The sequence below is a fragment of the Heterodontus francisci genome, chromosome 1, assembly GCF_036365525.1.
Source record: "Heterodontus francisci isolate sHetFra1 chromosome 1, sHetFra1.hap1, whole genome shotgun sequence".
Taxonomy (NCBI): Eukaryota; Metazoa; Chordata; class Chondrichthyes; order Heterodontiformes; family Heterodontidae; genus Heterodontus; species Heterodontus francisci.
In genome coordinates this window covers 125,023,203-125,039,718 of record NC_090371.1, presented here as the reverse complement: position 1 = coordinate 125,039,718, position 16,516 = coordinate 125,023,203, and the positions used below count along the sequence as shown (strand labels likewise).

At 42.9% G+C, this 16,516-nt stretch overlaps 1 protein-coding gene across 6 annotated transcripts in view; it reads right to left on the bottom strand.

Annotated features, from left to right (window-relative positions):
• Positions 1 to 16,516, bottom strand: part of usp46 (ubiquitin specific peptidase 46) — a 93,247-nt gene that overhangs the window by 32,415 nt on the left and 44,316 nt on the right. For 4 of the 6 annotated variants that reach the window (XR_010975361.1, XM_068035426.1, XM_068035444.1 and 1 more), the window contains 3 exons: positions 15,377 to 15,453; positions 11,935 to 12,018; positions 10,380 to 10,577 (listed from right to left, as the gene is read on the bottom strand). Coding sequence is in view for 3 of the 6 variants with exons in the window: in XM_068035426.1 (XP_067891527.1) it covers positions 10,380 to 10,577; positions 11,935 to 12,018; positions 15,377 to 15,453 (359 nt within the window). In the remaining 3 variants the exon portion in view is untranslated. Of the gene's footprint in view, positions 1 to 3,059; positions 3,434 to 10,379; positions 10,578 to 11,934; positions 12,019 to 15,376; positions 15,454 to 16,516 lie in introns of all 6 variants that reach the window. The other 2 variants (XR_010975363.1, XR_010975362.1) reach the window with 1 other exon arrangement.

Genomic DNA, 16,516 nt, shown 5'->3' with positions numbered 1-16,516 from the left:
CTGTTGCAAAGTCTGAGGCTCCTCCACTACTGTCTGCTCAGTCCCTTTACCTGCCTCACTCACAGTCACATCCTCCTGTCCCTCACTGCTGACCAAAACAGATGACCCTGTTCTAAGAGCCTAAGACCGTCCTCTGGAACAAAATTTCCAGGTATTTCTCCACCTCCCTCATGTTGCACAGTGTTTGTAGTTTGGCCTCCAGATCAATAATCCTGATCCAGAATTCCTCTAGCTTCTTACACTTTCTGCAGACGTGCTTGTCCTGGATCACCTTCGCATCCAGGAGCTCCCACAAAGCACAGCTGCAACATAACACTTGTCCTGGCATTGCTACTTATACTATTAGTTAATTTACTTTGATTAATTTCTTAATTAACTTAAAATAATTCCTATATATCATAGAACTTACTGTGCTTATTAAATGCTAGCACCACCTTCAACTAAAGTTATACTTTTCTTGATTATATAGATATGTAGACCTTCCTACTGGTAAGAGCGCTTGCCAATTCTAATAAGTCTTATTAGTAAGTTTTACAAGTACTGATAAACAGCAATACTTAATACAGCTTATGTATTAAGCAGTCTGAATTTAAGCAAATACACTCCCTGCTGGTCAGTCTCTCCCACTATGATAAATTATCAAATCCGCTTTAGTTTTTTAAGTTTATATACCAATGAATCGATCAAAGCTTATTTTGTACTTGATCGCTTTAGATGAAATTAAATTAAAAATTTACCAGTATACTCACCCCGGCGGCTTTCTGTTTCCCTGCTCTCTGTCGACAGTGACGTAACTCTGATGTTGTTTTTCGATTTTTTTTCCCCCTGCTCTGCTCCCGCTGCTCTCTCTCTGGCCTCCGATTTCTTGGCGCGCTTTTTAAATCTCTGCTCCCGCTGCTCGCTCTCTCTCTCTCTGGCTTCTGATTTCTTGGTACACTTTTTAAAGCTCTGCTCCCGCTGCTCTCTCTCTCTCTCTCTGGCCTCTGATTTCTTGGCCCGCTTTTTAAATCTCTGCTCCCACTGCTCTCTCTCTCTCTCTCTCTAATACAAAATATAGAAATCACAGATTACATCAGAGCAAATAGAAAAACAGCCTCAAAATTCCTGACAGGCCACAATGCAGCCAGAGTTTGGTGCTGTGAGGGGAGTCCGGTTGGGAAGTAGTCTTTCCTCTCTCCTACACCCAGGATAAACAAATTGACATTTACCAGTTTTTGAAATGCACATGGATTGCTCTGCGACTAATTGCCATTCGCAAAGCAATATTGGCCTACTTCTATCCATATGTAATGCTGGCAAGGAAACGACACCTTCCATTGTGGGAAATGAAAACAAAACTGCTGGTACATCTGGTGGGATGATGTCACTCTACTAATCCCACTTCTCATGATGTGCAGACAGGGATACCTGATACAGATTAGGTTACTAATTTATTGAAGATTTTTATTCATAGAATAATACAGCACAGGAGGCTATTTGGTCCATTGTTCCTGTACTGGCTCATTGGTGGAGCTATCTAATTAGTCCCAGTCCCTGCAAAATATTCCTTTTGAAAATATTTATACAATTCCCTTTTTAAAGGAATTATGGAATCTGCTTCCCGCACCCTTTATTTCTAATACCTCACTCGGTAAAAATAATTCTAATCTCCCCTCTGGTTCTTTTGTCAATTGCATTAAATCTCTATTATGGCAACTGACTCTCCTGCCACTGGAAACAGTTTCTCCCCATTGAATCTAACAAAACCCGTCAATTTAGAACACCTCGATTAATCTCCTTTGGCCACATTACTGATTCGAAACCAGCAGCACCGATTTCTTTCTGCCTTCTCTAGGTTTCTTCATTTTCTTGCACTTTTGGTTGGATGAACCCATCCTGTCTTTTCACTGAATACTATTTGCGCATTCCTTTGTCCTTTTATTAATTATCACTGCATCAGCTACTGGGGACTAAACTGGATAAACCCCAAAAACGGGTGCAAAGAATTGCGATGCTCGACTAGCCTGTGCCTGTTTGATGTAATGCAGGCAGCAGTGAATCTTTGTGCTACCTATTCGTTATGATATCGCCACACAGCCAGCACTAACAGTGCTGTTTATTGACTGCACGCATCAGCATGGAGCCCCTAAATCATTACTTGCTAGTACTACGTAAAGCTAGCCCGGACCTCTTTAGAAGCTGCACTGTATCTGCTGAAGGTGCTGAAATCATGCAGAATAGAATCATGCAATAATACAGCCATTTGGCCCATTAAGTCTGTACCAGCTCTTCCAAAGAGAAATCAAGTTAGTCCCACTCCCCATTCTTTCCCCCATATCCCTACAATTTTTCTCCTTCCAGTATTTATCCAACTCCCTTTTGAAGGCTACTAGTGAATTTGTATCCACCACCTTATCAGACTGTACATTCCAAATCCTAACCACTCGTTGCATAAAAAAAGTTTTTCCTTCTGTCACATCACTGCAAAACTTTCAGCATTCAAGACTGGATATGGCAGGACTGCAGAGCTATGATCGGATCACTCGTTGTGGGAATTCATAGCTCTGTCTATAGCATGTTGCTACCACTGTTAAGCATGCATGTTGTCCTGTGTTGTAGCTTGGCCAGACTGACACCTCATTTTTTAAGGTGTGATGCCTGCTGCTGCTCCTGACATGCTGGGCTGGATTCTATGAGCCTGCCGCCAAGAGCTCAAAAAATGGTGGCCCGCCCATACGGGCCATACGCCAATTTTAAGTGCAGCAATGGCATCAGCTGCCTGTGCGCTGATGCCATTTTTAAAATGGCGGCCAGCCCTGCTGTCTAATTTAAATATTTAAAGACATAATAAAATTAAATACATACATTTCTTTTGCCCCTCTCCCACCCCCAATAACAATTACATTAACTATCTGCCCTCCACCACCCCCCCCCAAAAACACTTACCTTTAACATCTGACCTCCACCCCCCCACCCGCACACCACGCCACAAACTGCACAAAGTTTAAAGTACAACCCCTTCCTACCATCCCTATACCCATGATGTTTATTTGAACCTGTCTCTCTACACTGAAACTTACCTCCCCTCCCCACCAGTGTGGTGCCTCATTTCCCTGGACGGGAATCCGAAGGAGTGGGAGTGCCAGCTGCTGTGGCCCTCAACATCTGAGGTAAATGCATCAGTTTTATTGATTTGAAGATGCTGAGTGTGGTCCTGTCTCAAGCAGCAAGGGCGCGGCCACCACGGTGCCTCACTGCCACAGAGAGGATTGGGCCAGACCCTGCCGGCATCTAGGTCCGTGGTGGGCCTCATCCAGAGCCCGTCGCGGATCTCGACATCAAGGGCTGCTTAAAAGCCAGTCCGCTCTTCTACACTCCTGTTAGAACCAGGATTGCTCCCCGGACTTAGATTCACGGGCTGAATTTTCAAAGGGCCTGTCATGAAGACCCCCACCTGCCAAGAATGAAGCATATTAATTTCGTCATATGAACATTAATTTTAAATTGTTGCTGGAGTGAAGAAATGACTTGTTTAAAGAGATCACCAGACATTTGGCTGGAGGATATTTGTATACCTAGGAAAAGACAATGGGAATGCTCACTGATTCAATTAACAGAGATTGGTCTGGGCAACGGCAATCCACACCTTGGTCGGTGCAAGAGACAGCACTACACCCCCCACTGAGAACTTTGAAATCCACAAACCGCAGAAGCGGTTGTTCCCAAATAAGGGGTTAGTCGCATGACTAACTTACTGGCCAACTTGGAATTTTGAATTGTGCCCCAGGACAGTTTGAAGACAGACTGCAGTTTGCAACTGAACCTGGAACAAGAGAGCCTCTCTTCTGGCTGGCTCTCCCTCGCTTTCTCACAAACCTCAAGAGAGAAAAGAAACAAGTTAAAGCGTGCACTGGGCCCCAAAGAACAGCAGGGCTTACCGGCAACCAAAGACTCCACCTTGAACTCAAAGGACTGTAAATACACCCAGCTATTGCCTCAAACTTTTCCCCTTTATTCTTTCTACCTTTTCTGTCTCTATCGGAGTGTGTTTATTGCGTATGTATGCTAGCGTGGTCAAGTCTCGTATTCTGTAGTCATGAACCGTATTAGAGTTTAAGGCTAATAGATTTAAACAAGAAAGGTGAAAGTTTAAGAAAACCTGTCTAATTGATTTCTTTGCCTTACAATTAGAAAGCGGTGAACTGAGGGGGGAACTGAAACTGTTTTAAAAATTAAACCCGGTTATGGTTAAACCAGGCAAAGGCCGAGGGGGAACCCCGGGACCCCTTTCTCACTTCGTCACAAAAGGCCACAGAGTCAGGAGCCGGTGCAGACACAATTCGAAAATTGCAGTCCCGGAGGTCTGGAACCTGATGCCTTCAATGTGAGGGCTGGGGGTGGGGAGGGGAGGGAACGGGGAAGCTGCTCACCTCCAATGAAGGGCCTAATAGTCCCATGAAGGAGCTCGTTAAGGGGCTGGAGTTCTGCATGGTACGTTTCTGTGAAGATTCCAGCAAGCCTGACCAGTCTAGTGCATGGTAGTGCACAGCAGTCGGGCTTGCAAGGGGTAGGTGGCAAACCTTTTGGGTAAGAGATGAAATGGTTTGGGCCTGTGGGAATCTAGTACCAGGCCCAGTGTAGGACTTTTTTTATTTTCTAAGCACTGCCTCACCTTTTTATTCCACAGGTTCTCCATGCAGCTTCCTGCACTCATCTGCAAGGAGGCAGCAGCAGCCCAATCATGGCTGCTGCCAGCCTTTGCTGCTTGCACTCTGCAGACGCTTGGTGCCGAACTTGACTTATGCTAATTAGGGCCTTTACATAATTGTGTCTGTTAGCAACACAGCTGAAACGAGGGTGTCTGGACCCGGAAATTATTCCGGCGACAGGTTCTCAATCCAGATTTGAAAATTCAGCCCATAGTTTCATTTACGGCACAGAAGGAGGGAAATCAACCTATCAAGTCTGCGCCTGCTCTCTGTGGAGCAATTCAGTCAGTCCCATTCCCTCACTCTATCCCTACAAGTAGCCCTACAAGTGTATTTCCTTCAAATCCTTTTGAAATCATTCATCACCTCCGCTTCCACCACCCTCGGAGGCAGCGAGTTCTAGGTCATTACCACTCGCTACATAAAAAAATTCTTCCTCATTCCTCAACCCGGGTTTTCTCCGGGTGCTCCGGTTTCCTCCCACATCCAAAGACTTGCAGGTGATAGGTAAATTGGCTGTTATAAATTGCCCCGAGTGTAGGTAGGGAATATGGGATTACTGTAGGGTTAGCATAAATGGGTGGTTGTTGGTCGGCACAGACTCGGTGGGCCAAAGGGCCTGTTTCAGTGGTGTATCTCTAAATAAATAAATAAATAAATAAAAATAAATTCCTCAGTGTCTCCTGCCCAAAACCTGCAATCTGTGTCCCCTTGTCCTTTTACCATCAGTGAATGGGAACAGCTTTTGTCTAGCTTATCTAAACTTGTCATAATCTTGTACACCTCCACCTCCTTTGTTCCAAGGAGATCAACCTCCGCTTCTCCAACCTATCCTTGTAGCTAAAATCATTCTGGTAAATCTTCTCTGCACTCTCTCAAGGGCCCTCACATCCTTCCTAAAATGTGGTGGCCAGAACTGGACGCAATACTCGAGCTGGGAACTAACCAGAGCTTTATAAAAGGTTCAGCAAAACTTCCCTACTTTTTTAGTCAATACCTCTATTATGAAGCCCAAGATTCCATATGCTTTGCTAACTACTCTCTCAATATATCCTACCACCTTCAAAGATCTATGCATATAAACCCCAGGTCCCTGTCCCTGCACACTTTAGAACTATGCCATTAAGTCTATATCACCTCTCCCTATCCCTTCTGCCAAAATGCATCACCTCACATTTCTCTATTAAATTCCATCTGCTACTTGTCTGCCCATTCTGCTAGTCTATATCCTGTTGCAGTTAATTGGTATCATCCTCACTGTTTGCCACACCTCCAAGTTTGGCATCATCGGAAATTTTGAAATTTTACTTTGTATTCCAATATAGAAATCATTTATATACATCCAAAAATGCAACAGTCCTAGCACTGAGCCTCGGAGAACTTCACTGTCTACCATCCTCCAGTCTGAAAAACAACCATTTACTATGACTCCTGGTTTCCTGTCCTTAAGCCAATTCGTTTATCCAAGTTGACACTGACCCTCCTATTGCATGAGCCTCAATTTTGATAACCAGCCTTTTGTGGTACTTTGACACTTTGTTAAAATCCATAAAGACAACATTCACTGCATTCCCCTCATCAACCTTCTCTGTTGTTTCATCAAAAAATTCAATTAGATTAGTCAAACATAGTCAAACTTTTACAAAATCTGCTGGCTCTCCTTAATTAACTCAAACCTCTCTAATTGCCGGTTGATGCTTTCCTGATTATTGCTTCGAAAACCTGACCCACCACTGATGTTAAATTGACTAGCCTGTAGCTACTCAGAATGTCCTTGCACCCTTTCTTGAATAAGAGTGTCACATTTGCTATTTTCCAAACCTCTGGCACCTCCCCCACATCAAGGGAAGATTGCAAGATTATGCCCTTCCACTATCTCCACTCCCATTTCCTTTGGCAATCTGGGACACAAACCATCCAGGCCAGGTGACTTATCCACTAAGCATAGCTAGTCTTTCCAGTAAACTCTGCCCATCAATTTTCACCTCATTACCGCTACCATCAATATTTTGTCAGCATCCTCCTCCTTAAGTCAACACTGAAACAAAGTACTTAAGTATTCTAATATAAATAAAAGCAAAACACTGCAGATTCGGGAAATCTGAAATAAAAATACTGGAAATAGAATGGCAGTTAAAATAAAAGGTACCTCAAAATCTTCTACCGGCATGTAAATAGTGAGCAGATAATAAGTGGGGTGGGGCCTGTTAGGGACAAAGAAGGTGATGTATGCGGAGAGGTGCAAGGCAAGGCTAGAATGCTTAAGTATAAATAAAAACTAGAAATGCATTTGCGAAGAGAGAAGCAGATTTTACGTTTCAGGTCAGTGACCTTTCATCAGAACTTTTTTTCTGATGAAGGGTCACTGATCTGAAATGCTGTCAGACCTGAGTATTTCCAGCATTTCTAGTTTTTATTTATACTTAAGTATTCTAGCCTTGCCTTGCACCTCTCCGCATACTTTGTCCCAGACAGGCCCCACCCCGCTTATTATCTGCTCACTATTTACATGCCAGTAGAAGATTTTGAGGTACCTTTTATTTTAACTGCCATTCTATTTTCATATTCTTTCTTTGCCAGTCTTACTTTCCTCTTCACTTCCCCTCCCAAAATTATTGTATTTGGCTTGGTTCTCACTTGAAGAATTCACCCAGTGTGCATCATACACCCTTTTTTTGAGTTTCATCTCAATCTCCTTTGTCATCCAAGCCGCTCTGGCTTTGGTTTGCTTGCTTTTCCCCTTTGTTGGAATGAAAGCCCCCAATACGAATACTCTAGTTCTTGCACATGTGTGATTTCCCTGCAGATTTCTCTCTCTACTTGGAAGCCTATAGATTAGCCCCCCCATTGGCATGATCAAACCCTTTTTCCTTCTCAACTCTAACCAAATGGATTCTTTCCTTGCCCCCTCAAGGACATTCTCCCTTCCTAAAACTACAGTGTCTTCCCTAATCAGTACTGCCACCCCACCTCCCCTTGTTTCCTTCCTTATCTTTTGAGAACACTTTGTATCTTGAATATTAAGCACCCAGACCTCACTATTTTTAAACCACTTTTCTGTTATTGTCACATCATATTCCTGCTTGTAGCTCACCAACCTTATTCACCACACTTTGTGGGTTTACATACATGCATTCTAAACCTGTCTTTGTATTTCTTATAGTCCTCCTTAGTCTGCTATCTAAAATGGTACTACTTCCTTCTCTAGTACTATCCGACACTCTCACTCCTTTATGCACTTCATTCCTCTTTTCCAGTTCTATATGCTGGTTCCCACCATCCCCTCCCCCGTCAATTTAGTTTAAACCCTCCCCAACAACACTAATGAACCTCCCCACGAGGACATGGGTCCCAGTCCTGTTGAGGTGCAACCCGCTCCTTTTGAACAGGTGCCTCCTGCCCAAGAACTGGTCCCAGTGCCCCAACAATCTGAAGCCCTCGTTCCTTAAACCATGCATTGATCTTTCCTATTACTACTCTCGTTAGCACATGACATTGAGAGTAATCCAGAGATCGGAGAATAATCAAGACCTTCGAGGTCCTACTTTTCAAACTTCCTCCCTAGCTCCTGAATGTCTGACCGTGGGAACTCAATATTTGCCCCCTCTATTTCATTGGTACCGGCAGGTACCACAGCTTCTGGCTCACTCCCTGTCCCCGGCAGAATAGTCTGCACCTTCTCCATGATGTCCTTTACCCTGGCACAAGGGAGGCAACACACCATGTGGGACACATGATGGTTACAGAAATGCCTGTCTGTTCTCCTAACTATGGAATCTCCTATAAAGACAGCATTGCTACTCTTTGCTGTTCCCTCCTGCTCAATCCCTTACCCATTGGTGCCATGGTCTGGACAGCACTCCTTCAGGTGTCGTTACTCCCAGCAGTCTCCAATGCAGAGTACTGGTTTGAAAGGGACACAGCCTGAACAGTCCTGCATTTCCTGCCTCTTCCTACTCTTCCAGAGGGCCACTCATCTACTCTCAAACTCTGTGCCTGTGGTGTGGAATGTACTATCCAGGAAACTCTCAGACTCCTTGATGCTCCACAGTGACGCCAGGTGCCCTTCAAACTCAAACCTGGAGCTTGAACTCAATCTGCTGGAGACACTTCCTACACTTGGGGGAACACGACACATGAAGTGGCCTGCAGTTGCTACATGGTGCAAAAATTACAAGCAGCAGGTCTCAGCTGCCCATCCAGGATGTAAAAAACATCTACTCCCTCTTTTAGAATTTAGCTAGTACCTTGTTTTAACTATTAATTTTAATACCTCTAGACCTGCTCAGTGCTAATACTCTTGATGATACACTGTATGATGACTGAGTGAGGATATATCAGGTCATGAGGTTACAGATTATGTTGTTCTGATGGCCCACAGCTCCTCTTGGGATGTCTAGTTTTGAGTTGCTTGATCGGTTCTGGATCTATCCCATTTAACATGGTGGTAGTGCCACACAACACAATTGAGGGCATCCTCAGTGTGAAGATGGGACTTCATCTCCACATGGACTGTGCGGTGGTCACTCCTACTAATATGGTCATGGACAGATGCATCTGCAACAGACAGATTAAGGATGAAGTCAAGTAGGTTTTTCCCTCATGTTAATTCTTTCACCACCTGCTGCAAGCTCAGTTTGGCAAGAATTGGCCAGCTTGGTCAGTAGTGGTGCTATCAAGCTACTCGGTGATGGACATTGTAGTAGCCCACCCGCAACAAAAGAAAATAGTTGACCCAGAAGAGAGAGGGCACCAAGGTTTTCCAACACCACATTGGAGCTCCTGGTGGAGGAAGTGGAAAGGAGAGATGGCCTGTAAACTCAGTGGTTCCCAGAGGTCCTCCAAACACATGGTGAGAAGGCAGTGAAGCAGATAACCACTGGAGGTCGATGCCATGAAAGCAGCTCCAAAAGGTCTTGGGTGTAGTGTTGCAAGAAGTTTAATGACCTCATGCAAGTGGTCAAGTCAGTGAATGCATCTTTAAATGCCATATCCCACTAGCTGCACCACAAGCCTCAGACACTGCTCAATTCACCACACCTCCATCACTCACCTACCAACAATCTTTATCAGAATTCAAAATGAACATTCAATTGCCTCACCCTCACACACTTAGCATTTCACACTTGCAGCCACCAGCTCAGATATTGACACACTGTGTATCTAAGAGGATAGATTAGAAACGGGATCTGCACGTGGTGAGACACTTGGCACAAGTGCGCTGAAGGCAGGGCAGAAGGCAAGGATAGCGCAAGTGTCAGCTTGCCAGAGGGTGAGGTCATGCACAAGTTTACAGCAGAGGACTCAGACAAGGACTTCAATGGGGCACCATGCAGAAAATTGTGATGGGAATGCACACTGAAATGCTTGCTGCATTGGGAAGCCTGCCAGAAAGCCTGTGGTCAATGTCAAGAAGTCTGGCACCAACTTGGCACAGGGCTTTCCGTAGAGCTTGGAGCCCAACATTTCCAGCAAGGAAGTGGGGCGAACCCCATTAACACACTTGCGGATCCAACAGTGATGCAGTTCCTGATGATCGATGTCTCAGCTTCCATTGCAGCACGTTCTACTATTCCAAATACACAGTTTCTCACTTATGAAATCCATTCCCCTTATGTAATGGGAGTACAGTTAAATTGCTCTAAGAACTGGTTCAGATGCAATTAATGAAAAAGCTTTCCTCAAACAAACCTGCCACAGTGAACAACAACAGCCACCAGATCATACATGCGGTCCAAATTAATAGCATCTCCTGATGTATTGAACAGCCTCAGCTCCAGCGGAAACACCACTCGATAAGAGAGTTTTGTGTATCGATGTAATTGTTCCATGTATTTGAATCTCTTCAAGTGTAACGCAAGGATCATGGGTAGCTTCTTCACGCACATTCTGTCAACCAAAGACAAAATTAGTATAGAATGGTTTATATAAAAATGCATACACACTGTTGGTCATCCAGTGATCTTTTAAAACCAAACAACCAAGATGACACTTAGAGCCACTAAATTAAATAAATAACTAATCTCATTATTTTCAATGAGATGATGGTGCTTCTACATTTTTGTTAAACCCGTGTGGTATTTCTCCTGGAAAGCCTGCCAAACTGATCTTCAACGTCGCCTGGAAAGAGTGGTTCTAGAAAGATCCCAGTGACGGCCGTCTATGCGTATTCAGGATGCCAAACCAAAAGGGGACAACTGACATCTTTCCATATCTTTTTTTCTTCAAGAATTAGCAAGTAATTGGTCAAAGTATTCTTTTTTGGTCTTTTTTCTTTGTAACAGAGCGTGTGTGTGTGTGTGTGTGTGTGTGTGTTTGTGTGTGTGTTTGAGGGCCTACGGTAAAAAGGGAACTTTCATATTCCAATCTGTGTTAATGCTTTGCTTCGTTACTGGTTAAGACTTGTTTTATAATAAACTGATAATTTTGTTGTTTATTAAAGAAACTTGGTTAGTGTATTTTATTCTGGGATAAAGACTAGAGTATATGATTGATCTCATCGGTAAATGGGTAACATTTAAATATATGTTGTGACCTGTGGAGAAGTGGAACTAGAAAAGACAATGCACTCCTCCCACCTCGGTCGTAACGTCAAAAAAATGTCCTGACATTGGTGATTAGTTGCAGAAGACAAAAGCAAGAAACCTTCTTGCGTAAAGAAATTTTGACTCCAGTTCCAGCAGATGGTCAATTGAGCCTCTGCATTAATTTGCACCCCAGCCAAAGACATTTTGCAGAGTAATACAACAGGTAACAGAAACAATTTCATCTGGAAGAGTAACGGGTGAAAACTGGTAAATCACACAATGTAATGCCATGGATCATAGAATATTCCAACAGCTGAATGCTGGAATGAAGAGTCATTTGAAAGTGTTGTCCACATACCAGTTGTGTCAAAGTGATAAACTGTATATGATGCATTTTGGGGCATGCAGAAGATGTGATGACACTATGTTAATACAGGTTTCTTTCTTTCTATTCATATGGCTATGGATTGACAAACACAATAGTCATCTGATTCCCATTCCCCTTATATGTCTATGCTTTCAACTGTTCTAAGCATCGATTAAGCACTGCCTAGCAATTTAATTTGTTTGGCAGTTTTGTCTCCTGAAACATTTTCTATTTAAAAATAAAACATCCACAGAACAAGACGAGATACCAAAATTAGTGAAAGGCATTTATAATTCATGAAATTTGTAGATATAATGCTGAATTACAGACTAAGCACTTGTTATATGCTCACCTTTTCTGAGCTTCCTGTTTACTGCAACATGTTTCACAATAATACTTGTGTTCACTGCACAGTGTTTCTGTGTTGCTGAAATCTCTGCAAATTAAAGTTGCAAAACTATCACAGTGCACTAATGCATGTAAAACATTGAAGAAATCATGATTGTTTTAAGTGCCTTTTTTTGAAAAAAAGCTGTACAGGAAGATTCAATCATTTGAAAAAGACAACTGAGATTTGAAATACATCAGCAAACAGTAAAAGAAAGTTGTGCAGTGTGGTAAATTACACAGCCATGTACTTTACCACACTGAGGTACAAATAGAGGCAGAGCACAAAAGGAGATTACGATGAACCTTTATAAAACACTGGTTCGGCCTCAACTGGAGAATTGTGTCCAATTTTGGGCACCGCACTTTAGGAAGGATGCGAGGGCTTTGAGAGGGTGCAGAAAAGTGTTATGGGAATGGGGGATGAGGGACTACAGTTATATGGATAGACTGGAGAAGCTGGGACTGTTCTCCTTAGAGAAGGCAGAGAGGAGATTTGATAGAGGTGTTCAAAATCATGAGGGGACTAGACAGAGTAGATACAGAGAAACTGTTCCCATTGGTGGAAGGGTCGAGAACCAGAGGACACCAATATAAAAGGTGAATGGCAAAACGGTGAGACAAGGAAACATTTATGCAGCAAGTGGTTATGATCTTGAATTCACTGCCTGAGAGTCTGGTGGAAGCAGATTCAAATCGTGGCTTTCAAAAGCAGAAGAGAAAAAGTTTGCAGGGCTATGGGGAAAGTGTGTACTAGGTGAATTTCTCTTGCAGAGAACCAGCATGGCCTCTTTCTGTACTGTATCCATTCTATGAAACAATGTATTAAGATGCTGGGAACAGGATTCAACTCATGAACCCAAACACTGGCAAGTTGCTGACTGTTGACAACTGGAAGTCAAGCATTTCTCTATGGGGATAGGGAGTCGAAAGGACAGGAAAAAAAAAATTCAATTCTAAAATAAGGTCCCAACCTCATTCCATCTTTCCCAAATGTACTTTTCAACAGGATTTAGGGGTGGGAAAGGAAAGGAAAGAGGGAGAAACAAATATTCCATCTCCTCCAGGGATGCTGAATGCAAATGTAGAACCTTTACAAAAGCAAAATACACACAGATGCTGGAAATCCGAAATAGAAACAGGAAATGCTGGAAATACTCAGCAGGTCAGGCAGCATCTGCGGAGAGAGAAAGAGTGAATTTTTCAGGTTGATGACTTGTTGTCAGAACTAGAAACATTCAAGAGATGTAACAGGTTTTAAGCAAGTACAGTGGCAGGGAAAGGGAGGCAGGGAGGAAAGAACAAAAAGGACTATGATGGGCTGTTGATCAAACACACTTTCATAGCCGTATCTTTTTCCTCAGCAACGGTTTCCAGTTCTGAATTATTCCGCTGGGATTCCAACTGAAACTCCTTTCTTTAAAAAAGACTCTATTCCATTCTCCCAATTTCTCCGACTCATCTGTTCTGACGATGCCACCTTCCATACCCATGTTTCAGGTATGGCTTCAGTTTTCTTCAACTGAGAACTCTCAACCATGTCTGTCCTATTGCCTGCATTTTTGCTCACTCCTTCCTTCCCAGGACCATGATAGGGTTCCAACTTGCTGCACATTCAATGCATCACCCTCTGCCATTTCTGCCACTTCCAGCATAATGCCACTAAACATCTTTCCCTCCATTTTCAGCATTCCAAAGGAATCCTTCCCTCCACAACAGCCTGGTCCACTCTTCGATCACAATAACCCTTCCCACAGCAACCTCCCATGCAAGCACAGGAGATGAAACATGTGCCCCTTTACCTCCTCCCTTTCCACTGCCAAGGGCCTCAAACACTCCTTCCAGGTGAAACAGTGATTTATTCATACCTGTCAATTTAGTACACCATATTAGCCGCTCACAATGCAGTCTCCTCTACATTGGAGACAAAGACAGATTGGACAATCGCTCCGAGGAACACCTCCATTCAGTCCGTAACTGTAATCGCGAGCTTCCAGTCACCTGTTATTTTAATTCTCCCCCCCCCCCCCCCACCACCCTGATCTCTCTGTCCTGAGCCTTTATACTGTTTCAATGAAGCACAACGGAAGATCGAGGAGCAGCTGCTTATCTTTCAATTAGGCACTTTACAACCTTCCGGAATCACTGAAATCAACAAGTTCAGATTATAGCCACCATTTTTTTTTTGTGGACAGCAGCCGTTGATGATTTTGCTGCAATCTATGTACACTGCCTCTAGATCCATCTTATGTTGTTTTACTTGTCCCATTAACATTCCCTTTTGACATTTAATCTGTCCTGCCTTCCATCCTATCTCAGAATTTCTCTTTTGTTCTTTCCTCCCCCACCTTTTTTATCTGACTCTGCACTGTTAAATCTCTAACATTTTTCATTTCTGATGAGAAGTCATCGACCGGAAACATTAACTCTGTTTCTCTCCTCACAAAGGCTGCCTGGCCTGCTGAGTGTTTCCAGCAATTTTTGTTTTTATTCCAGGTAATCAAAATATCAATAGGGATCTTATGGAGAGTTGATCTGCCCATTTTTACAAACTTTTTAAAAAGGTTTGCTACAATAAAGAGCCTGGAGCTGTAATTTTTGTATACCAACCTCTACTTCATACTGGAAGTGGTTGAATGGTGAGAAACAGGCTACCAGCCAGCATGGGTGTAAAGAGTTACTAAGATATCTTTAAAATTCATTTTCATTAATAATTCTGTAGATGGAAGCTGCCTGAAAAGCGTGTGGAAGTATGGCACTCTTTTCCTAATTCACCAGTCTACTGTTATTGTATCACTATACAGGCAGAGTCCAGAAGACACATCAGAACTTATGCTACAAAAGCATTAGCGCTCCAAGGTATTATTGTTTGGAATGTTAAGTGACGTTTTGTAAATTAGCCAGTCAGTCTTTTCTTTATATTTTTACTCAATACACTTGATTCAGTTTTCAGCCTGAAATATATTGTCCATCAGTTGCAAGATCAGGAGCACACAAGGTCCTTTGCCAGTGGATACTTTAGCAGCAGAAATTATTTGCTCTGAGACCTGCTACCCCAGCTTGCTTCACACTTGAGGTCATGCTTTAGTTCATGGGAAGTGAGGGCTTGCCTACGGAAGCAGACTTTATTAAGCACAAGCAAAATGAATCTAGAACCAGCCTGAAATCAAACAGGGACATATCCTTCAGCATGTCTATTCTGTAGAATAGGGAATTCAGGTTTCCTGTTTGTTTTTCTTGCTTCTGCCAAGTTATACTTTAAAAAACTGAAGAGCAAAGGAGAGAGAGAAATGTCCCCTTTGAAATAAAACCGGCCACTGCAGGCCTCAATGAGAGTCAAAATTAATGCTTTAAAAAGACATCTTCATGTACGCAATTTTCCAGATACTGATCTGAACACCACTTACCTGAGGCAGTGTGTAATTGATGTGTTCTGTTCCACGTCAACTGAAAGATCCAGAAAATCTTCATCTTTGCTGCTAACCTGTAGAATACCCATTTATGCAGTAAAATAGGAGATCAAAATATACTTCAACAGAAATTTTAACTTTTTTTAATAGGGGCACGGAATACAAAAAAAAAGGAAGTCATGTTAAACCTTTACAAATCTCTGGTTAGACCTCAGCCAGAGAATAGTGTATTATTCTGGGCACTACACTTTAGGAAGGATGTCAAAGCCATGGAGAGGATGCAGAGGAGGTTTACCAGAATGATACCAGGGATGAGGGAAGTTCAATTATGGGGAGAGATGGGACAAGCTGAGATTGTTCTCCTTACAGCAGAAAAGGAGGAGAAGAGGAAACTAACAGAGGTATTCAAAATTATGCAGAGTTTTGACAGTTTCTCCCAACTTGCTCGATTTCCTCTGGCAAGTGGATGGTAACTAGAAATCGTAGATTTAAAATAACTGGTAAAAGAACTAGAGGGTAAAATGGGAGAAATCCCTTCACAGAGGGTTAAGATCTGGAACGCATTACCTGAAGTTGTGGTCGAATCAGATTCCACATAGTAACTTTCAAAAGGCAATCCGGCATGAACTTTAAGAGAACTAAATTGCAGGGTTATGGGACTAAATTAGACAGCCCTTTCCAAGAGCTGGCACAAGCACGACAGACCGAATAGCCTCCATCTGTGCTGTAAAACTTTATGATTCTATAAAAATCTAAGGGGAAAGGAGCAGGAGGTGGTCATACGGGCCCTCAAGTATGCTCTTTCAGTAAGATCATGGTCGAGCTTCTCCTTCAACTTCCGCCCCATCTCCACATCTCTTAAAATGTCCAAAAACCTATCTGTTGATCTCAGTCTTGAAAATGCTCAACGACTGAGCATCCACAGCTCTCTGGGGGAGAGAATTCCAAATACTGACAACCCTCTGCGTGAAGAAATTTCTCCTCATCTCAGTCGTAAATGGCTGATCCCTTATTTTGAGATTATGCCACCTAATTCTAGACTGTCCAACCAGGTGAAACACAGTCTCTCAGCATCTACCCTGTCAAGCCCTCGAAGAATTTCAGACATTTTAATGAGAACACCTCTCATTTTTCTAA